The sequence below is a fragment of the Theropithecus gelada genome, chromosome 6 (genome assembly GCF_003255815.1).
Source record: "Theropithecus gelada isolate Dixy chromosome 6, Tgel_1.0, whole genome shotgun sequence".
NCBI classification, from domain to species: Eukaryota; Metazoa; Chordata; class Mammalia; order Primates; family Cercopithecidae; genus Theropithecus; species Theropithecus gelada.
Genome location: NC_037673.1, coordinates 124,519,410 through 124,544,021, shown reverse-complemented (window position 1 = coordinate 124,544,021; position 24,612 = coordinate 124,519,410). Strand labels below are relative to the sequence as shown.

At 39.2% G+C, this 24,612-nt stretch overlaps 2 protein-coding genes across 4 annotated transcripts in view; one reads left to right on the top strand and one right to left on the bottom strand.

Annotated features, from left to right (window-relative positions):
• SLC12A2 (solute carrier family 12 member 2) overlaps positions 1–6,354 on the bottom strand; it is a 104,909-nt gene extending 98,555 nt beyond the window's left edge. For all 3 annotated transcript variants that reach the window (XR_003119802.1, XM_025387501.1, XM_025387502.1), the window contains exon 1: positions 4,089–6,354. Coding sequence is in view for 2 of the 3 variants with exons in the window: in XM_025387501.1 (XP_025243286.1) it covers positions 4,089–4,841 (753 nt within the window). In the remaining variant the exon portion in view is untranslated. The remainder of the gene's footprint in view (positions 1–4,088) is intronic.
• The window catches only part of LOC112625942 (proline-rich protein 18-like), a 79,873-nt gene continuing 60,245 nt past the window's right edge, over positions 4,985–24,612 (top strand). Inside the window, exon 1 of the mRNA XM_025387504.1 lies at positions 4,985–6,076. Within this exon, the coding sequence (XP_025243289.1) occupies positions 5,235–5,555 (321 nt within the window). The 5' untranslated portion in view covers positions 4,985–5,234 and the 3' untranslated portion in view covers positions 5,556–6,076. The remainder of the gene's footprint in view (positions 6,077–24,612) is intronic.

Below are 24,612 nucleotides of genomic sequence, written 5' to 3'. Positions count from 1 at the left end.
CATGAAAGACAATATAGTTGCTCCCTTGACCTTTCCCCTTGTTAACGAGAAAGGCAAAAATAGAGGAACCATATAGAAACCCTTGACATACCACCAGCAAAAGGCTCCAAAGCCTTGGCCCAAGGACAACTGCAACGATAATGCTACCTTTAAAAACAAAAATACTAGAAATTATGGTTCACTGGTCAAAATAGTAAAACAAAAACAAAAACAACAAAAAAACAAAAAACAAAAACAAAAAATTATTTTAATAATGCTTTAAATTCAGTAAGAGCTGGTATGGATTGTCCACCACTCCACTTTCCACATTTGATAATCTTGCATTCCATCATACATGTTGAAGATGTCCATCAAATACTTTCTTGTTACCCTCCATCTTTTATTTCTTCCTGTAGGGCCAAAAATCCATACTTTGATTTTTCACTCTGTGTGTGTACATATATACATTTTTAAACCAATTCCTGGCATCAGCTTTGAAGAGTTTCTGCCTTTCTAAAAACTATTTTCTCTCAGTTTCCCCCAACACTGCTCTCCAGGCTATTTGACAGTATGGCAGCTCTTCCTTAATTTCCTTTGCTAGTGGCTTTAAACAATCTCGAAGTCCAATGCCAGACCCTATTTTCTGTTCTCTTATCTATCACTCTCCCTAAGTAATTTAGTGCATGACTTTAAGCAACCAAACCTTTATATGTAAATATACGAGTGTGTGTTTAGGTGTATATATATATGCTCTCTCTCTCTCTCTCTCTCTCTATATATATATATATATACACTGCCTCCTCCATGACTCTTGGCATAAGTTGTCTTTGTCTTTACAGGCTACTCAAACAGAATAGTCTCAAATACAAACTTCTCCCAACCACCGAATCTATTCCTCCTCCCATCTTTCCCACCTCAAGCAACGGTACCAACATCTATTAAGTTTCTCAAGTTCAAAATCTAGAAGTCAGCTTCTATCTCACCCGCACATCCCATCCTTTCTGCCACCAACCTTTACTATCTGTCACCCAGACCACAGTAATCACTTGAGTCTCTTTGCTTCCATTCTTGCCCCTGCCAATCCATTCTCCACCCAGAGCCTAAAGATGTTAAAACAAAATGGATCAGGTGGCTACCCCACACAAAATTCTTCAATAGTGTCCCATTACATTTATAATGAAAGACACTGAGCTCCTTTTAGTTATGTGAATATACCACTTTTTCTCACCCCATTACCTTCACGTACGCTGTCCTTTTGGTCTGGACTGTCATTCCACCCAATCATCAACTTACCCTTCAGGGCTCAGCTTCAATGTCATACTTCTCAAAAAAAACGCCTTCCCAAACCCCAATTAAAATTAGGTCCTATTACATCTTTACAAGTATCCTTTTCTTTCATAATACTTAAAAAACAGTTATTAACTATATTATTTGTCCAACTATTTTGTTAATGTCTGTCTAGGCAGAAGCAGTAACTGGTTTGCTAATCACCGTGTAATCCCACAGTGTCACAACCATGTTGTCAACATCTAAGATACCACCTTCCCCAATAACTATTTAATAAATGGAGAACTCATACCTACTGGTCCTAGAATGGCTATACAATATAGCAAGATGTACCAAGGATATTTATCTATTCCCCTACAGCTGGACATCTAGACAAAATACTTTTAAAGTCAGTGATGGATAATGAAAGGAATTCAACTGGAGGAAAGACAATCCAGTCCTTTTCCCTAACAAGTTTCTGAAGTCTTTTACTTCTTTTGTTCTTCTACAGTTCCCAACACAGAGTTAGTCCCATGGTAGATAATTACGCACTTAGTAGACCAAAGTAGAGTATATGTCAATCAATCGACTGCTAGAATTAGGTGTTATAAAAATTCTAAATATTATAATTCACTGAAGGCTAGAAGCATTAGAGGTGTTAGAGAGGTGGAAGTCAATTTAGACAGAGTAAGGGACAACTTCTGGGAATCCAGCCAACCTGTTATCACCCCTACTCTGCCCCTCTTTCAACAGCGGTGTATAGTCATAATTGTACTACTTAACACCCATTTCTTTAATCCATCTGCTAAAATTCTAACCAAAATTATCTTCAACATGTAGTTATTAGTTAAGCCAACAAAACAGTGGCCATAAAGATTATGAGTGGCAGAAGGTAAAAAACTATAAAGAATTAAACTACCTGTTGCATAAATGAAACTGAACATAACATTTTATATACTATATTCATCTAATAACATAAGAATTAAGAGAATCTAAAATTGAGATCCTAGAGTCTTCTGAAGGGCCAATATAAGAGGGAAATAACAACTAGCTATTATTTTCCAGGCACTGAACATGGTCATTTTTATTGCGCTTTTTTTCTAATCTTCATAATAACCCTGAAAAGCTGAAGCTGAGAGGTTGGGTGATTTCTTCAACTGCTGTACAACAAACAATACAGGTGTTGTTTTTTAGACACTTTGAACCAAAAAGCCAAGCAAAAAACACAAAGACACACAAATCTAAAGCTTTGGAGAACTTTAAGTGCTTTGTTATTGAGATAATTTAATTCAAAATACCAAAAACTTCCATAGGAAGCATATATGCTCAAGATATATACCTTTCAACTGGATGTCTTTCTAAAACTTATGGGTAAATACAGATCACTTTACTGCTCACCTACTTGGCTTTGGTAAAATAAATCTAAAATATATCTGTATAATATTTTCATTAGTAAATACGTCCTAAGAAAAGGAAAATTACTAGCTTCATATCTACTTTTGTCTACAATGATTTTTGGGTTTTGAAAAGAAAAAATAGACTTGATAGAAACTCCAGAAGTATGAATAAAAAATGTTTTAGACATTGTTTTGCTTCTGATTATGATAAAATACCACAATGGAACAATAATATTATCTAAAGCTAAATGATCTCAGGCTTTTAAACAATCAATAAGCTGTAAGAGTTGAGACCTCTGTAATTACCTCTGTGTGAATGTTACATTATCAAACACTGGGACAAGTACAGTCTTGTATGAAATCACTGTATGAGATCAAATAATCATATCCAAAAGAATTCACATACTGGATTTAAGCTTTTCCACACTGTGATCATTTCAACCAATGTGGTACTATCCTCTGGCGTTTACAAAATTCCATCAATGTAGTCATTACACACTTGTAAAGGAAGACTTCAAGTAATTCCGGCTCATAAAAAAGTTAAACATTAATGAAATTTCAAAAGCATAAATGTTATCTCAAAACAAAGATATTGAACACTGAAGAAATAACAGTCTTATGTGACCATAAAAAAACAGAATTACAAAAATCAATGAGTTTATGGGGATGGTTTTCTGTTTACAAAGTGTAACTGCTTATTGTAAAGACCCCAGAGGTCTTCCTGGTCATCTTCTACAGAAAAACCAATTCTCCCGTTTCCCTTTTTTCTTTAAAGACTCGCCCCTCTCCCTAATTTTTTAAATATACACCTCTCTCAAAACGTTTTCATTGCAAAAAAAAAGAGTTATGCCATTATCAGGAACAGAGTGTCCCAAGATTTAAGATTTCTATGATCCTTTGCATATTCAAGATTGCAAGAATTGAGCTTTAGTAACTCATAGACCATAAACACACCCTGTTAAGATTTTCCTTCCAACACCAACATTCCCACTGTTGGGATCCCTAATAGGCGTACATAAGCCACACAACACAATCTTTTAAGACGACACAGATGGTAGGTGCTCTCCAACCTCTTCCGAGAGAGGTCCTCACCTAAACCTCCCGCACCTTCTCTTCTCAAGGGCCCACAAACACAACTGTCATTCAGAGGGGTGGTGACTGTTAAGCGTGGGTGGGAAAGAAAGTGCACACGAGATACCTAACTGGATGGGGAAGGTTGTTAAAAGCAGCCCTCCAGTATCACTTAACTAGCCAAACCCGCTACAAACTTTTTAAGAGATTAAGTTACATTCCTCTGCAATTCCACCCTTGACAGCTGAATCCAGAGATGCCAGCAAGTCGTGCATGTCTACTCCTGCCACCTCAACTCGGGAAGAGTCTGCAGCCACATCCCGCGGTCGGCATGCACCAGGGGCTGGGGAAGAAGGGAGGGCCGGGCGAGCTCACCTTTTCCAGCTCGTCATGGAGCTCCGCCAGGCTAGGCCGGAGCAGCTTCTCGCCCAGCTGCGCGGCTGTGTGCCGGTAGTGATCGATCCTGGGCACAGCGTCCATGGTGTTGTGGCCGAAGGTGCGCAGGTAGTAGGTGTTGGTGTGGGTATCATAATAGTAGTGCTGGTGGTGCCCACTGCCGCCGCCGCCGGAGTGCAGGCTGCTGCCCTCGCTCAGCACCGTGTCCCCGCCGTTCTGGAAGCTCACGTTGGGCCCGTCGCCACCGACCCCGGCAGCATCCGACAGGCTGTCTTCAGCCGACGAGGAGGCAGCCGGGTCCACGAAGTTCACGCGGAAGCGGCCCTTGGCTTCCTCGCTGCCTTTAGCCGGCCCGCTCTCGCCGCCGCCTTCCCCGTCCGCAGGGGTCTGCTTGGCCCCCGCCCCAGCACCAGCCGCCGCCGCTGCCGCCGCCGCCGCCGCAGCAGCAGCGGCGGCCCGCCCGGCGTTCTCGGAAACCAAGTCCACCTGGAAACGGCTCTGGCTCGGGGTGGGCCCCAAGGGTCTGCCCAGCCCGTCCCCGGCCGCCGCAGCGCCCTCGCCGCGGAACCCGCCGCCGTCCCGACTCGCGGGCGCAGCATCCTCCGGCACCGAGGGCACAGCCGTGCCGGGCAGTTCCACCCTGGCGGCGGCCAGCGCAGCGGCTGGTGGCGTCTCCCCGACCCCGGCCAGTCCCGGGGCGCCGGAGGAGGGCGCCGTGGGCACCGGCTCCATCGCTGCCCGACCCCCGGCGGAACTGCAGAGCCCGGCGGACGTCTCCGGCAGCACGCCCTCCGCACCCCTGGCCGGCGGTGGCCACGGCCGCAAGACCAGGTGAGGAAGTCTTTCTCCCCGCCGCCCGCTGGCCGCCGCTAGCTGGGACGGCACAGACGCCACTGGCAGCCAAGCGAGCGCGCGAGTGTGGCGGGCGCGGGGCGGGCCCCGCTGTTTAAAGCCTCGGCGGGGCTGTGGCTGCTGCGGCTCCGGCAGCAGCACGCGGGAGGCGGGGCCGGAGGCTCCTCCGCCTCTCAGCCCGCCCACCCACGGTCCCGCAGCGGCGCGCGGCTGACGCTCACTCAGCGATCCGGCCCTCCGCTGCTCCTGCGCGACCCCACGCGAAAGCGGCCGATGCCAGGATCGCGGCCAGCCAGCCCGCGCCGGGCCTCGGGCAGTGCGGGCAGCACGAACGGCGCGATCTGGGAGCAGGCGCGGCCGCCCTCCGCCTCGGTGATGTCGCCGGGAGGATCTCCACGCCGCTACCTCCTCTTCCGTCGCCCTCCTCCCACGCCTTCACCTCCCTCCCCCGCCGCGCTCTGCGGCGAAAAGGAGCGGGCTCCCAGGCCGCCTCCCCTCTCTCCACCCGGGGGCCGCGCGTCAGTGAACCGGCAGCCCAGGCAACGGGGCTGCGAACGGCGCGCGGGCCCTGCCTTGCCTCACGCCGGTAGCTGATGCTCCCGCGGCAGCTGCCACCCCAGCGCCCCAGCCGCGACTTCAGAGGCTCTCGCCCGCTGGCCTTTTTTTTTTTTTTTTTTTTTTTTTTTCCTCCTCTTTAATGAACTCGCAGTACTTGGGCTGAGCCGGAAATCTCGCGAGATGCTGCAGGCGTCAGTGCCGCTTCCCACTAGACGCGTGGTACCCGAGGCCGGGCTGGAGCCGCAGGCTCGCAGCTATTCCTGCGGGCGATGCTGGGGGCTTTCCGGTCGGGGCCGCAGCCGCTTCCGGAGCCGCGGGCGAGGTGCGTTCCGCAGCCGGGTTTGCTCTGGGCTCTGGCACGCCGCCGCGAATCTCCGCTCGTAACTCCGGGCCTGAACCCAGGGGTGGGAGGATTTCCTCTGTGCCGCTTTCGAGCAGTAGACTTACCCTGCTCGGCAGACCTAGGTTAGCATAACCAGAGATTGATTCCAGTTGTGATGCAGTGGGTGTCTCCACACTTCTGATGACACCTTTATTTTAAAAGCTGATGTTCCAAGGTGAGAAGGCAGCCTCGTTGAGACGTCATGTTGTTTCAAGATGAGTTTTAATTTAAGGCATTTCCAGAGTGATATGAAGCTCATCTCTCAGAATACAATGCCGGCAATAACTACCTGTGAAGTCCTTACCAGGAGGTTTCTGCGTGATTTGGGTTGTGCAAAATGCCTCTGTTTATATAGAAACAGAAAGGTACTCCTCTGCAGGTCTGGTTTCTCTTCGGTAAAATGTAAGGGAATATAACTGTTTTCCCACTTTCTCAGCAGCAGAAATTTTTAAACCTAGTTTATGCTCAAAGCCCTAAGTAAAATCAATCAATGGCGTCCTCCAGTCACTTGGTTTTTATTTATGTACTTTATTTGTTTGTTTGGTTTTTTGTTGTTGTTTTTCTTTTTCTTTTTCTTTTTCTTTTTTTTTTTTTTTTTGAGATGGAGTCTCGCTCTGTTGCCCAGGCTGGAGTGCAGTGGCGCGATCTCGGTTCACTGCAAGCTCCGCCTCCCGGGTTCACGCCATTCTCCTGCCTCAGCCTCTTGAGTAGCTGGGACTACAGGCGCCCGCCACCGCGCCCGGCTAATTTTTTGTATTTTTAGTAGAGACGGGTTTCACCGTGTTAACCAGGATGGTCTAGTCTCCTGACTTCGTGATTCGCCCGCCTAGGCCTCTCCAAGTGCTGGGATTACAAGCGTGAGCCACCGCGCCTGGCCCTTGTATTTTTAAACTTGACTTTATGGAGACGAACACCATCGTTTTGCTGAGCACTTGAAATATGGTGAAAGAGCCACAGAGTTGGCAGAACTGTTTGCAAATGCTGTAAGTAAAAGCTGCAACCAGGCAATTTTCAAAAAATTGTCATAAACATTATCTTACTTGAACTTCACAACTTTTCAGCCTATTATCTCTATAAGATGGTGAGGGAAAAACAGCTGTTGCATCAGGATTTTTAAAGCTCCTTTTGAGCTTTAATAATAACCAGAGGAGGCCAGAAAAATGAGGCGATCCTTTAAGCAGTGCAGTTTTCTTCTAGGGAATTGCTGCATTAGTAGATGATCTGTGCAGTACCTTTCAACTCCACGACGAATTCTGCCACTATTGGAACTCAACATTAATTTAGTTGAATAAATATTGAACAGCTACTGTGAGCTACTCTGTATTTACGGGATATATCAGTGAGCAAAACGGACAATCCCATCTCTCATGGAGTTCATTCTAGTGAGAGAAACAATAGACAAGATAAATAGGTAAAATACACAGCATCCAAGCAGTGAGTCCTAAGGAAAGGGAAATGGGATATTTGTGTGAAATGGGGATCATAAATTTTCCATAGGATGGCCTCACTGAGAAAGTAACATTTGATTGAGGAAGTGAGTGATGTGAATTCTTGGGAAAAAAGGTGTCCCAAGCCGAGAAAAACCAAAGAAGACCCAAAGGCAGGAGCATGCATAGCATGCTCACGGAATTGCATGTAAGCCAGTTTGGCTGGAACTTGCTTAAGAGATGGGAAGAAACAAAGGCAGTTACATCAGAGAGCTTAGGATACGGGACGTAATAGATTAGAATGTTTAGGACCTTTTTTGGCTATTAGATCTACTTGACTTTGAGTAGAATGGTGTGTTAGTCAGCTCAGGCTGCCATAACAAAATACCATAGATTGGGTGGCTCAAAGCGTAGAAATATATTTTCTCACAGTTCTTCAGGCTGGAAGAATGAAATCAGAGTGGCAGCATGATCAGGTTCTGGTTTTCTGTTTGGCTTGCAGACAGTACCTTCTCAGTGTCTCCTCACATGATAAAGAGAGCGTTGTCTCTTCCTTTTCTTATAAGGGCAAGTTCTGTGGGATCAGGGCTTTACCCTAATCACCTCATTTAACCTTAATTACCTCCTTAAAAGCACTATCTCCAATACAGTCACCTAGGTGTGAGGAGAGGATTAGGGCTTCAACATACGACTTTGGCGGGGTACACAACAGTCCTTGGCAGATGGCAAGTTGTTGGAAGGTTTCAGTGGAGGAATGACATCTGCCATTTTTAAAGAATTGATCTAGCTGTCTTGTAGGTAGGCAAGGGATAAGTGGTTGAGTCAAAGAAGCAAGGAGATGTGTTAAGAGTTGTTACAGCAATCCAGGAAGTGATGGTAGCGCTTTGACCACAGTGGGTAGCAGTGGAAATGGGGAAAAATAGTTGAATTCTGGGGACATAATAGAATTTGCTGATGGATGTGAAATGTGAGGGTCCAAGGGTTTTGACCTGACCAGTTGGAAGAATGGTATTACTATTTCCTCAGATGGCAAAGGAGGTTAAAAGAACAGATTTGGGTTGGATGAATATCAGGAGCTTAGTCTGAGATGTCTGTTGGAGGAAACACACAAATGTGTGGTAATAATAAGTAGTAGTCACTCACATAAATGTGTAACTACAAAAAGAAGTTCCAGGAAAGAGGAACATGGTATAAGGAAAAAGCAAAATAGGCCAGACTTAGTCAAGACGGAAGTGACTTTTTAACAAAGGTCTAAAGGAATATTAGGACCAAACTGTAACTTGCAGAGGGTTTCAAATAAGGGAAATGTTGTGGTCAAATGCCCTCATGGAGTGAGCAGGAACTATCAAAGAAGCTTGAAATCAGTTTGGTTAAAGCATAGGGAGGGATTAGGGAGCATAAGTAGTAAGAGATGAGTCTGTATTCTAAAAGCCCTATAAAAGCATTACTGGGTTTCCAGATAGATAGGGGCACATGATCAGATTTGTGCTTATTAAAACTCTCTAGGCCTGGCAAGGTGGCTCACGCCTGTAATCCCAACACTTGGGAGGCCAAGGCAGGTGTACGACTTGAGCTCAGGAGTTCGAGACCAGCCTGGGCAACAATGATGAAACCCCATCTCTACCAAAAAAAGCACAAAAATTAGCAGGGCATGGTGACATGCACCTGTAGTCCCAGCTCCCTGGGAGGCTGAGGTGAGAGGATCACTTGAGGTGGAGGTTGTAGTGAGCTATGATTGCGCCACAGCATCCAGCCTGGGTGACAGAGTGAAACATTGCCTCAAAAAATAAATAAATAAAAATAAAACTAGTTATATTATGAGCAGAAGAGTGGATAAGAGGAAGAGTAAGCATGGGAAGGCAGGACACAATATCACTAATCTAGCCACGAGTTGATAGTAGTAATTTATGTCCTGGATACTGTGCCAAAATCTATACATTCATAATCTTACTGAATTCTCACAACGCTATGAAGAAAATCATAAGATTACATCCATTTTACAGATGAAAAACTTGGTTAAATAAAAAATAAGTAATTCCAACATTAATGACCACATAAAAGACCTACAAAGGGCAGGTGGCCTAAGCGGTAAGAAGAAAATCAGATGAAGGCATTTGAAAACAGGATCAGCTGTGTTAAATTGGGCCAAGAGGCAGAGAAAAATGAGTTGAATATATATTGACTTTAGTAACATGTATTAGCCAACAAAATGAGAGAGTAGTCCAGTAAGGGGAGGGCCACAAACATTCCAGGAGATATCAAAATGTAGTATGTGAAACTTATGAAAAATTTCTCAGGAGAGGTCTCCTCTACTTAATTGTTGGCAAATATTCCATTGTCAGACTTACCAGGTGTCAGTTTAGAGACTAACCTTGAGAACAGACTTGCTGTCAGTGCCATGGTGGGGACCTGACGTTCTTTGCTGTATTTCCTTTTTGCCACAAGGCCAGCCTTTGACATTGTGGTTGTCTGAGTACTTAATAATATGTATTTCATGTAGTTGGAATTTTAGGATTAGAAGTGACTTGCATAGTTGTTATTCCAAGCTTCTCAATTCACAAATGCTAAAAGAAGACATAAATTATGTTAGACCTACAACTTCTCGAATCTGTAGCATCAGAACATGTGAAGTGCAAAGCCATGTAGAACCTTGGAAATCAGCTCCCTTTTCCTTTTTTGTCTTACAGTCAGTTTTAGTTAGACATGCTGTGCCTACATTCTGCATGGTTGTGGCTTTGCTGTTTTATTAGATGGCATTCAGAGTACAAATTCAGTAAATGGTATTTCCCTTGAGAAATAATGTGCTTATCCTATTACAGGAAAAAGAAAAAAGTTACCCTAAAGAAGCATTTTTATAGGCCTAGCACAGTAGCTCATGCCCATAATCCCAGCACTTTGGGAGGCCAAGGCAGGCAGATCAGATGAGGCCAGGACTTTGAGACCAGCCTGGCCAACATGGGGAAACCCCATCTCTACTAAAAGTACAAAAATTAGCTGAGTGGTCTGTAATCCCAGCTACTAGGGAAGCTGAGGCGTGAGAATTGCTTGAACCTGGGAGGCAGAGGCCGCATTGAGCCAAGACTGCAGCACTACACTCTAGCCTGGGCGACAGAGTAAGACTCTGTATCCAAAAAAAAAAAAAAAAAAGCTTGTTTCCATAGTAGATGTTATGATTTTGCTTTCCTACCTAAGTCCCAGTCACCTTCTTCTTTAATTAAAAATGTTATAAAGATTTTAGTCAGTCATAGAATTAAACATTAATTGAAATTGTACTGTGCTTTTCCGCTAGACAATATATAAATTCATATTTTTAAATTTTATCTTTGAAAAGAGATAGCTCAAGTGTTTTTGCTTACCCAGGTAATAAATTCATGACAAATGCATTTAAAAAACAGTCTTTTTCTTTCTTATCCCTACTTTTATCTACACATGTATTTGTTGTAAAGCTAGTCAAGGAAATCTTTTCCAATTTAAATTCTTTATTAGAAAAGTTATTTGTGATTACTTTTGTACTTCTGACAGGCTATGGATATTTGCAAACTTCAAAGTTCAAAATTGTTATCAAATATTAATATGTGAAGGAATTACTTGTATATAATAGCTTAGTGATTACACACATTGACTCCAGCACCAGACTGCCTGGATTTGAATCTCAGCTCCATCAGCTCCACTATTTGTTGTGTGATCTTGGCCTAGTGTGACCTCTGTACCTCAGTTTCCTAATCTATAAAATGAGGTATAACAATGGTAGCTTTTTTTTTCTTTTTCTTTTTTTTTTTTTTAAGGCAGGGTCTCGCTTTGTCACCCAGTCTGGAGTACAGTGTTAAGATCACAGCTCACTGCAGCCTTGATCTCCCAGGCTCAAGCGATCCTCCCACCTCAGCCTCCTGAGTAGCTGGGACCACAGGTACGGGCCACCATACCTGGCTAATTTTTTTGTTTTTTGTAGAGACAGGGTTTGGCCATATTGCCTAAGCTGGTTTTGAACTCCTGGACTTAAGCAGTCTGCCGGCCTGGGCCTTTCAAAGTGCTGGGATTACAGGCATGAGCTACCATACCCAGCTTTCTTACGGAGCTATGAGGATTACATTAAGTACTATTCGTAAACTACTTAGAACAGTGCCTGATAGTATGGTAAAGCCTAATGTATGTAAACATTAAATAAATGCTTAAAAATTAATATTTTATTCAAAAACCAAACAGTGCTAAGATACAATCTTTAGGTCATATCTTTTCTTGCAAGTGTGTCCTGTTTTGTTTTTAACTTTGCTTTTTGTTTTGATTTTGAGAGGTATTTAGGTAATTTTTTGAGTAGCATATAAGCTGTTTTTTTTTTTTTCTGTTACAGATTTTTAGGGCAGTTGTTTGTGTCATTATGTTGCTGCTACATATTTGGAAGATGGAACAAGCCCAGACAAAAGATTATTCTTTTTTATTCATCTTAAATCCATTTTTTTTCCTTCATCTGAGCCCCTTAAAACTAATGTGTTACTGGTAAGTTGGTGTGTTCCTGTAGTCCCAGCTACTAGGGAGACTGAGCAAGGAGTATTACTTTAGCCCCAGAGTTCAAGACCAGCCTGGACAACATAGCAAGACTCCCATCTTAAAAAAAAAAAAATCTGTACAAATATGTTATAGGAAAGTTTTGTCTGCATTCACTACATTGCACTATACTTTAAAAAAAGATTTGAAATACAGATACTGACATTTAACACACTTGTACTCTTATCTTAATAATTAGTTTAATTGCTCCCCCTTTATGGAGTCAAATATAACGCATTTCCTAAGTAATTGTATACTTATATTTTCTTCAATATTAATGAAAAATCTCTAATATTTTTATCCTCTTATATTTCTTAGTGATTAATCCGTTTTGACTTTTAAAAAGCCATAAAAATAAGATAACGTTTTTATAATTATTCTAGACGCCTGAAATTTTTAAAAAATCATAAATATGGAAAAGATCTTAAAGGGTTACGTAATAAGCCCCTACTTTACACAATATTCTACCTTTGACACTTTTGTTTTAAGAAAAGAATTTTTAGTAATACATCCTAGTGGTTACAAGTCCTTATTACATAGCATTGGACATTAATAATTACTCAAATACTTATTCAAGAATAAGATGTTCTTACTAATGACTAAATTAAATTATTCTCATAATAATTCAATTTTTGGCTTCTTGTCTCGTTCTTCAGAGGTTATGGTAACCCGTAAAAGTGTAAGGTTATTTTCAGTTTTATTTTCTAAATGATTTCCTCTTGCGTGTCATTATAGGACTGAATTTCTAAGTATGTAATTATTTTTATTACTTTCTTCTGAGCCCTTTCCAAGTAATTTAATCTTCCTTTAAATGTGGGCCAAAACTATTAGGTTCAATATTGCAGTTTTTAAAAACATGATTATGAAGGTAAAGACAGGTTGTTACCATTCATGTAATTGTTTTCATTTAAAACTGAAGTACCAGCCGACTTTGAATATGGCCCTGAGTGTCAGCTCTTCTGATTAGTCAAGAAATGTTTCTTGTTTTTAAGAGATTTGAACTAAAATTCCATTGTAACCAATTTCTTTTTTTTTTTTTTTTAGACTGAGTGTCTCTCTGTTGTCCAGGCTGGAGTACAGTGGCATGATCTCGTCTCACTGCAACCTCCACCTCCCGGGTTCAAGTGATTCTCCTGCCTCAGCCTCCCAAATAGCTGGGATTACAGGTGCTCACGAACAGGCCTGGTTAATTTTTGTGTTTTTAGTAGAGATGGGGTTTTACCATGTTGGCCAGGCTGGTCTTAAACTCCTGACTTCAAGTGATCCACCTGCCTTGACCTCCCGAAGTGCTGGGATTACAGGCTGAGACACCCACCACGCCTAGTTGAATTGTAACCAATTTCTAAAGACATAAAATTCTTAATATATATTCTATATTATATATAGATATTAAATTATTGATATATTGTCCATATTATATAATTCTTGATATGTATTCTATAGTGTAATTCTTGATATATATCCTATTATATATCAAGAATTAAATCTCTATAAGAAGTCAAGTAATTAGATATTTATTATTTATAATATCTTTCTAATTATAAAGTAATACATGATTAATATAGAAGTCATAGGAAAAAAGCAAAAGGAAGTAACACTTATAATGCCATCACCCTATTATAACATTTTCCTGTTTATGGTATTACAAAATGATTTATTGTATGTTTTATAATTTTTAAAACCAGTAATGTGAACATTTCTCCGTATATGAAAATGGATATCTTGCAATTGCATGATTTCTAATGGCTTCATAATATTGCATCATGTGATTTATCATAATTTACTGAATCTATCACCTATTTTTAAACCCTGTTTATTTCCTTTTAAATAAGAGCAAGCAGTGCTACATTGGATATCTTTGTGCGTATATCTTTCTTAATTGAGTATTTCCTTAGGATAAATTATCAGAAGTGAAATAGCAGGGTATGTATATTTTTAAAACTTTTGGAACACATATCAGAATTGATTTTCAGAAAGGTTATTATCAGTTTATCCTTCTATCAACGTTGTGTTAGAATGCCTGCCTTCCACTACCCCTATAAAGTCTGAGTAAAATCTTTCTTCTTAATCTTTGTCAATCTGATTAGCAAAAAAAAAAAAATAAAAAAGTTTAATTTACAGATCATTGGCTCCTAGTGAGGTTATAGTTTTTAAAGTTTATTAATCATTTATATATTTTTATTTCTGAATTGCCCATTGATATCTATAGTAGACCATTACTGTATCCTAGAAGTGTGGTTTCCATTCTGTGGTTTCCATTCTGTCTGGTTGTGGTAATAGCATACAAATTTTTGTTGTTGTTTTTGTTTGGGTTTTGTTTTGTTTCTTTGGTGAGGTGAGGGTAATTTGTTTACTGGAATTACCTCTCTGTGTGTAGTTTTGGAAGGACATAATAGAGGAGCTTGCCTACCCCAGCCAAATTGTGAACATATGACCAAATGTGCCAATCTGGCTCTCGTAAGTGTTTTGAATTTTGGGTGATGTGATGCAAAGTCAGAAAAGTAAGTCCAGTTGTGGGACTCTCAGTTGCTTATATCTCACTTCCTCCTTCCCTGGGGAACTGCCTTGCCTGAGGGCAACCCAAGGCCACTGACTGGCTGATGGTGAATATAAAGGGCATTGACTCTATTTGGGACAATTCTAAAGAGCTATTACTTCAAAGAACACCTTGTAGGATGGACTGAGGCTTCAGCTGCATCCTCACTGTGAGTCTGCTTCCTCCTCTGCCCAATCCTGCCTTCCTCATTTCCTTATAGTTGTGTCTCCTGAGAGCACTCTCCATCAAACTTTCTCCATGCCATCTCTGTATGCTTTATCTATGCCATCACTGTGCCACCTCAGTCTGTTTCTAAGGAACTTCCCATTCCAGTGGCAGTACTCAGGGAAGACTGTATGGTAGTTCCTGCCACCAGCACCCTCTGGAACTACTTCCCTTGTCCTGCATCTGTTTCTTCTTTCTTTTAACTTTCCCATACTCTCCCAGTAATTCATTTCATCTAAGTTAACCAGAGTCTTGGTTTCTGTGGCTTGCAACCAAAAATCAGTATTAATACAATGTTCTTTGTCATTTTACCCATTTTAAGAGCTTTTTCATGTATTATGGACAAAAACCCTAAACGAAATTGGTTTTCTCCGGTTAGTTGCATTGCAGTTTTGTTTATCATAGTGTTGACATTCAACTATTTAGACAATTTATTATTGTAAGTATCTTGGTCTTTGTGTTTGTGTGATTTTTACCTTTGATGTAATGCAGAGATCCCCAGCCCCTGGACCACAGAAGGGTACCATTAGGAACCAGGCTGCACAGCAGGAGATAAGCAGCAGGCAAGCAAGGGAAACTTCATCTGTATTTACAGCCACTCCCCATCACTCACATTACTGCCTGAGCTCCACCTCCTGTCAGATCAGCAGCGGCATTAGATTCTCATAGGAGCGTGAACCCTATTGTGAACTGCGCATGGGAGGCATCTAGGTTGTGTGCTCCTTATGAGAATCTAATGCCTGATGATCTGTCACTGTCTCCCATCACCCCCAGATGAAACCATCTAGTTGCAGAAAAACAAATTTGGGGCTCCCACTGATTCTACATTGTGGTGAGTTGTATAATTATTTCACTATATATTACAATGTAGTAATAATAGAAATAAAGTGCACAATAAATGTAATGTCCCAAAGTCATCCACCCTCACCACCCCAGTCCGTGGAAGAAAATGGTCCCTGGTGCCAAAAAGGTTGGGGACCGCTGATGTGATGCATATGTAATGCATAGAGAGACCTTTAATGTCACATGATCATATACATAACAATTCATGTGTACATATTTTTAAGATTTTATCTTTATCCTCTAATTCTTATGACAAAGATTTTTGCCTTGACTAATGAAAACGATTCAACTATTTCCTACAAATAATTTAACTGAGTATTTAGACTTTTACATTAAAATTTTCTATAACAATATCTTCAAATTTCAGTGCTGAAATAACAGACATTTCTGTTTTACTATCTAGACAGCAATCTAGAAATGACCTGTCTGAAGCTGGCCAGGCAGCTCTGCCATTCTTGCCAGGAGGCTTCTATGTCTGATTTAAAGATGGGAGCCTTCATTTGTTGCTATTATCTAGTCAGTGAGAAGGAAAAAGTAGAGAGTAGAAAACAACTCCCTATCACACACACATGCCAAATCTTACTGGTCCAAATTTAGGCAGTTGGCTGTACATGGCAGATTGGGAAATAGTGTTTTACTGAAATCCCCCATGATGACAAGTTCTGCCCATTGGTAGAAACCTGTGTTTTCCTGTGTTATAAAGGTTATAAAACATTTTTAATACTAGTATTAAAATGGTATTGTATTAAACATGTAACTGAAAGTGTTCCTACAAATATTAAGTGAAAATTAACACATGGCTAACATTTAAAAGAAATGTTCCTCTTACAAAATGGTTTGTGTGTGCGTGTGTACCTGTGTGTGCATGTATGCTATAACAATTCAAAACTTCATTCTCCTTCACCGCTGCTACCATATGTTTAAATGTGGAACATGAGTTAAGAAGATTTTGGTTTTGGCCAGGCATGGTGTATTAGTTCGTTTTCACACTGCTGATAAAGACATACTTGAGACTGAGTAATTTATAAATAAAAAGAGGTTTAATGGACTCAGAGTTCCACTTGGCTGGGGAGGCCTCACAATCATGATGGAAGGCAAAAGGTACGTCTTACATGGCGGCAAATGAGAATAAGAGCCAAGTGAAAGGGTTTCCCCTTATAAACCCATCAGATCCCATAAGACTTATTCACTAACAGGAGAACAGTATGGGGAAACCGCCCCTATGATTCAATTATCTTCCACCACTGTGTCCCTCCCACAGCATGGGGGAGTTATGGGAGCTACAATTCAAGATGAGATTTGCCAAACTCTATCACTTGATGTCTCACACCTGTAATCGTAGCACTTTGGGAGGCTGAGGCAGCAGGATCGCTTGAGCTCAGGAGTTCAAGACCAGCCTGCGCAACAGAGTGAAACCCCATCTCTGCAAAAAATACAAAAATTAGCCATGCATAGTGGCACACACCTGTTGTCTCAGCTATTTGGGAGGCTGAGGTGGGAGAACTCATTGAGCCCAGGAGATAGAGATTTTGAGATTTTAGTGAGCCAAGATCACGCCACTACCCTCCAGCCTGGGTGACAGAGTGAGACCCCATCTCAGAAAAAAAAAAAAAGGCTGGGCATGGTGGTTCACACAAAATTCCAGCACTTTGGAAGGCTGAGGCAGGAGGATCACAAGGTCAAGAGATCAAGACCAGCCTGGCCAACATAGTGAAACCCCGTCTTTACCAAAAATACAAAAATTAGCCCGGTGTGGTGGCACATGCCTGTAATCCCAGCTACTCGGGAGGCTGAGGCAGGAGAATTGCTTGAACCCAGGAGGTGGAGGTTGCAGTGAGCCAAGATTGTGCCACTGCGCTCCAGCCTGACAGCAGAGTGAGACTCCTTCTCAAAGAAAAAAAAGAAAAAAAAAAAAGATTGTTTTGTTAAGTAGTGGTTTTTAGCCTCTTGACATGCTTTTTTATGCTTCTTAGAGGTTCTTATGTGAGGCTAGGTGAATATGAATAATGATGATAGGAAGGATATATTAGTATGATTGTCTAAGAGTATTTGCAGTTTATGAAATATATCAGGAAATGTTCTTGAAAAGGAATGGCTAAATCTAATTTAGGAATGAATATTAAAGGTTTAAAAATGAAGAAGTAATTAGAAGTTCCATCTTCTAACCTAACTACAGAATCTCTTCTCTGTACTGGTACTAATTTTTATTATGATGGTTTGGACACAGTTCCGTATTCAGCGTCTTTGTACTTTATTTTTGAGTTATAAATGCCCAAACCTTAAAATTTATTCTGCAAGCCTAAGGATGATTCTTTTGTATAGATATACCATTGTACAAATATGGCATAATTAATATAGCCATTCTAATGTTAATTACTATTTTAGTAGTTTCGAGGTTAGCTTTTATTTTTTGCTATTGTAAACACTCCTGCTGTGAACATTTGTATACACATACCATGGTGAATATATGAGTAGACTTCTCTCTAGGGTGTATATTTAGTAGGGTATTGCTGGTTCATGGAGAATGTGTATCTTCACCTTCAATAGATAATGATACACTGTTTCCCCAAGTGGTTGAACCAAGAATGGCATTATTTTAAGATTCTTTACCATAACTTCAAGTATTTGCTTAAAGTTTCTGGAGAAAGGGAAAAAAATGAGTTTTACTATGGTATTAGATTTTATTATGAAATGAATTTTAAAATAACATCTAAAAAGAATGGAAACCCATTTTTTTTGCAGTCATTGTTTTGAAAGGGTATCTCAGTGTAGATGATACGAATTCTATACCATACATATTGAATGACTGGGCCCATGAACAATTATCCATGTGGTTTCTTTTCTTTAAAATACTATTTAACAGTACTACAGTAATAACTTATTTAAAATATGTTATATATGTACAAATTTTTTACATATATGTGGCAAAATAAAAGTTTAAATCAGTTATGAAGATATAAAATGAAAAATGAAGTCTACTAATTCCTCTCCCTAAAGATCTGTTTTAGGTGCGTCATTGTTTCTTTTGTTTCCTGAAAAAAATTATATATATTTCTTCATATAAATAAATGGATCATAATGCAAAAGGTTTTTTTTTTTCACTTTTTTAACACCATGTATGATTCTTTCTGCTCAGTGCTAAATAATATTGAATTGATTGGGTATGTAATAATTTATTTAGGCAGACTGATGGAGATTTAGATTATTTTCCATTTTTTGTTATTACCAGTAATGGATCAGTGAGTACACTGGAAAATGAACCTTGCAATTTTTGAGAGTTTATTCATTAAATTCCTAGCTATAAAATTACAGTTGAGACAGTACAAGCATTTTTAATTTTGATATATATGGCAAAATTGCCCTCCAAAAAGTTGTTTTAATTTACATTTCTATCAACTGCTACTTGCCAACATTGTGTGTTATCAGAATATTTTACCTTTACTGCTCTCATAGTTGAAAAGTATAACTTATTTTAGTTTGCATTTATTTAATTATGAGTGAAGTTGAGCATGATTTCGTTTGTTTTTCTTTCTGTGTCAACTGTCTGTTAATACTGTTAATATCTTTTGCCTATTTTTCTACTAAGTTGCATTTTTTCTTAGTGATTTGTAAAACTTGTAAATTAAATAAATTAATGTTTTTGTCTATTATGTGTTGCAAGTATTTTTCCCATTTTGTGGTTTTTATACTTTGTTTGTAACTTTTTGTACATAAATTTTAATCTTCTTTGTGACTTTCAGGTTATATATAATTTCCAAATTGCTTAGAAGCCCATTTCCTGTGTTGCCCTTTGTCTTGTAAATGTATAATGATAGGTAAATTTAGTTTACATATAACTCAGCCTTTTTTCTTTCTTTTTCAAAGAAGTCTGTGAGAACACACCTAGGAAAAAATTCACTGTAGACAGATGAATATGATAAATCTAATGAGTTTGGGTTGTCAAAAAGAAATGTGTTTAATATTTAAATGATTCATATTTCCTTTTTCCTTCAGGCATCCTAAAAGTCAGTAAGTGGGAAAGTTTTATTAGTAAGGAACATTGTCTTACCAGACATAAAGTAATCCTTTTCTCCAACCTTCCTTCAAACTGCTGGTTCTTACCTCACCTGAAACACCCTGTCAGAGACTAGCAGATGTTCCAGCATCTCTATAAAATTTATTTGGTTAAATGTCGGCATGTGATAAATGAAATGAAATGAAATTGATTTATGTGGACTTTTTCTATATTCTAAATTTGCCTTGGAAATCATATAATAGATATTTTAATAGAACAGTTAAAATATGATTTTGTCAGAACACTTAAGGATGTATAATTGAGTTAGTATATGAATATATAAAAATAGTCCACGCGAACCTAGCCCATACTTAGTCCTCAGCTAAAATGACTTCTAGTTTAACCCAAACTATAGTAAAGAGACTGAACAAATCTAAATAGCAACACTAAGTAGTGAAGAGCAACTAATCATGCAAGACTTTTTTAGTTTATATTCTTCCTATATGTTATAAAGTTACGTTAAAATTACTCAGGAAAATTATGTAGTGGAACATCAGATCTTAGCTGCAGCTTTTGTTCAGTAGTCTAGAAACTCAAAGCTACCAGACCATACTTAGTTGGACACAAGAGATTCCATATTGTCCCCAGAGTAATCTTGCTTTCTGCAGAGCTCTCCAGCTCAGGCCTGTATTAAAGCAACATCAGATCAGTTCTGACTGGATTTCATACTTCGAGTTTCTAGGGTTAAAAAGATGTCATGTTAGAGAATTCTGCTAAGTGCCCCATGTCTGACATTTAAAGATGATCTAGATTTTCTCGAAAATACCCAATTTTACAGCTTACTGTTTCTAATAGAAGCAGCTTTTTAAATATTTAACTGAATGTTACATAGTTTACATCCTCATAAACATTCATCTTATAAAAGAGTTCTTTAAAAAAAAAAGTCATAATTTTTAGAAACACTGTTCCATTTATAATGCTGCCAGAAAACTGCTTAGCTGGCTCTACTTCTAGATGTTAAATATCAACTATAATACTTGTTAAATCAATACATTTTAGAATGTTCTTACAGTGTTTAAATTTCTTCTGTAAAATGTGTATTTCTTATTAAATGCTGGGATTGAAATTATTTCTTTATGTATTTATTATTACTATCATTTGAGATAGAGTCTCGCTCTATTGTCCAGGCTACAGTGCAGTGGCACTATCTTTTCTCGCTGCAACCTCCGTCTCCCGGATTCAAGCGATTCTCTATCCTCAGCCTCCTGAGTAGCTGAAACTACAGGCGTGTGCCACCACACCAGGCTAATTTTTATGTTTTTAATAGAGATGGGGTTTCACCATGTTGGCCAGGATGATCTCGAACTCCTGACCTCAGGTGATCCACCTGCCTTGGCCTCTTGAAGTGTTGGGATTACAGCCAGCTGTACACTGTGCCTAGCCAAATCCTGGGATAATTTTAAAACATTTTGGACTGTAATAATAAAATTTTATAGAACATGATATAGTTTATGCATCCACCAAAGAAAATGTCAAGTTACCAAATTAGTTAGAAGATGACTATAGAGTAAGTTATCACCTGGCCCCTACCATAAATCAATCCTTCTTCATTTCAGATGTTTTTAAATAGCTGAATAATAGTTTTTTAAATGTTAAGATTTTAAACTGCCTTTAGAAATCCCTATAAGGTGATGTAACTATTATTTCCTCCACTCTTTAAGATAATACTGAAAATACTTTAGCACTTGGCTCAGATGAACTTTTGAAATGATACAACTCATAAAATCTGAAGGCCATTATAGATACAAATTTAGATTATTGGATCACAGTGCTCCATGATTCTCTTGTATTTCTCTATATCTTCTCCATGATTCTCTTGTATTTCTCAATCAGAGGCATTGACTTTGTTCCAAACTATCTTTTCTTAAATATTTGTAACTTGTAATAGCAAACAGCCTTGGAAGATTGAGATAATGTCTCCCTGCAGAGCAAAGAGCAGGTGTGCTTACTGTCCATTATAAAATATTTGGGTGCCCTAAGCTCCTTATCATCTCCTGTAACCAGCTACTGTGCATGCTGGTGTCACCTGCCTCTCTTCATATTACCTGGTGGAAATTGGGGCATAAGGAATTGGTACTAATGCTGATGTTCTGATGACTGCTATTGCTGTAAATAACAAAGTCATTTGTTTCTTACGCTGGATTATCCTGTGTCCCACTAGCATCCATGAAATTGTAGCAAGCTAATTTACTAGTCTGCAAGTAGGATAAAACTCTCAGACCTTTACAGGTCTTGGCAAGATGATATAGGATATGTCATCAGCAAACTTTTTCTGTAAAGGGCCAGATCGATAATAAATGGTTTCTGTCACATATGTTTCTTTAATTTTTTTTTCAACCCTTTAAAAATGTAAAGCCCTTCCTTAACTTACAGACCATCTGAAACCAGTCTTTTGGTTATATTTTGTTCATGGGATATAGGTTGCGGACCTCTAATGTAGATCATGGGATCAAATGACTATTCTCCACCCCCAGCAAGTTCCCCAGAACTTCTCTCAAAATTATGATGGCTTGCTTTTCAAACATGCTTTTCTCATGACTATAATAAAATGAAACATGTATTGTTGCATGTCTGCTTGAAAATAAAATATGACTGTAAAATTAATTAGATAATAAAAAGAAACAGTAGTATCTTCCTAAGTGATTTTTATATAACCTCAAGATACTTCAGAGGGCAAAATGCAATTAAAATTGCATCCAAAAAGAAAACAAAAAAGGAAGACAATATAAACAGAAAGCACTTCATAAAGTGGTAGATTTAAATACAAATGTATCAATAATTACATTAAATGTGAAAGAAGAAAATACTTCATTAAGTGACAAAGTCAATGTTGTACTGTTTACAAGCATGATGTTTAAATTGTGAGAATGCAGAAATATTAAAAGGGTAGAAAAATATGTCAGCACTAGCCAAAGAAATACTAACATAGTTATATGTCAGATACATTTATAAATGTTCAAAAAAAATGTTTTTAATGAAAATGTATATATTTTAAAATTTGATTTCATAAATCAAATTTACATAAAGTTAGATGAAGCAAATGTCTTAGTCTCATTTCTGCTGCTGTAACAATATCATAGACTATAATTTAGGAAAAGAAATATATTTGTCTCATAACTCTTGGGCTGGGAAGTCTAAGAACATGGTGCTGGCATTTGGTGAGGGTCATCCCATGGAGGAAGGCATCACGTGGCAAGCAAGACAGCACTCGAGACAGAGAGGAAATCTGACCAAACTCATCCTTTTATCAGGAACCCACTCCAGTGAAACTAACCCACTCCCATCATAATGGCTTTGATCTATTCATGAGGGCTCTGCTCTTATGACCTAATCGCTTCTTAAAGACCTCACTTCTTAATACTATTACAATTGTAACTATCCAATGGGTTCATTTTGCCCACTGTCCAGATAGAGCCTATTTATCAAGATGTGGGAATTGTAATAGTTTAATACATGTTAGATCAAGCTAAACAGGAGATAGGAATTTTATTATGACTTAAATCAGCCACCTGAAAATTTGGAGGCTATTTGAGGATAGGTTGACAGGCAGCGGGTGAGGGATTAGGAAATGCTGATTGGTTGGGGATTCAATCATAGGGGTGTGGAAAGCAGCCCTACTGCACTGTGTCTGCATCTGTGTGGGGGCCATAAGACTGGTTGAATCCAGCATTGCAGGTCCACATGGGGCTATCTGGTAGTCAGAAGTGCAAAAGCCTGAAAAGACATCTCAAAAAATCAATACAGGAGTAATCGAAGAAGTTAACAAATCTCGTGACCTCTGGAATAATAGGTGGTAATCTTTTATACCTGTATTTTAGCAGGATTCAGGCCCCTCTCATCTTCCTAATCTGGTGGCCTTTCGTTCGTTTTATAAAAGTGGTTTAGTTTGGGGGAAGTGTTATTTCATTTAAACTGTAAATTAAATTTCTCCCAAAGTTAGCTTGGCCCACACCCGGGGATAATCAAGGGCAGTTTGAGGTTAAAGACAAGATGGAGTTGGTTAGATCAGATCTCTCTCACTGTCATAAGTCTCTCAGTTATAATTTTTGCAAAGACAGTTTCACAATGGCAATTAAATTTCAACATGAGTTTTGGCAGGCACATTTGAACCATAGCAGCAAACTATAAGGTAAAAGCATTTGTAAAAATAAAATGATAAAATGTATGCTTCCTAATGACAAAAATACTAAGCCACTATGAGGGTATAAAATATATGTGTATCTAATTATATAGCATCAATATATACAAAGCATTACTCTGAACTGGGTCATGTGCACACTACAAGGACTCGCTATGGTTTAGAAGAGTCAGGGTCAGCCTCACCAGGAACTCATAGCATAGGAGATAATGATTCTCCAAAGGGATATATGCTGGTGAACAAACTGAACCACATCATGAAGTCCTTTTCATCTTAGCATCTTCATCTATAGTAGTGCTTTTCAACTTAGGCTGCCTATTAGAATCAACTAGTGATCTTTTTAAAAATACTGATGCAGAGACCTTCCCTAGACCAATTAAATCAGAATCTTGGAGGAAGGGAGGAGGGCATTGATATTATTGTTTAAGATCTCCAGATTATTTTACTATGCTGTTTCAGTGTTGAGAAGCACTGAGTTACTATGTAAATCATTGATGTAATATTTAGGGCAGTAAATAGCAAAGATATTTATACATATTAATCTGTTTTTCCATGTGAGTTCTGTAGTTACCCAACATAAAAACTGTTGTTTTTAAAATTATGGATCATTACAACCTGTGGTTCCAAGTAAAGATTTTAAAAAGAGAAAAGTTTAATCCTGCAACAACTGGTTAACCCTTCTTAATTTAGAGGTACCTTGGTAAGTTCTTGATCATCAAGGTAATCAAAGTTAAGTTAACTACATTACCACATGAAAAACAGTCAGCTGGTTCACACAACTGCTTTAAATCCATAGGAAATTGATACATTAGCATTTCCTAGATTAGAAATTGGCTAACACCATTATCAATGATATAGGTGATAGATGGTGTTCTAAAAGGAATTTTCTGAAAGATACCTACTTTCTCATTAGTTATAACTACATTTTAAATGCTATCTCTCTCTC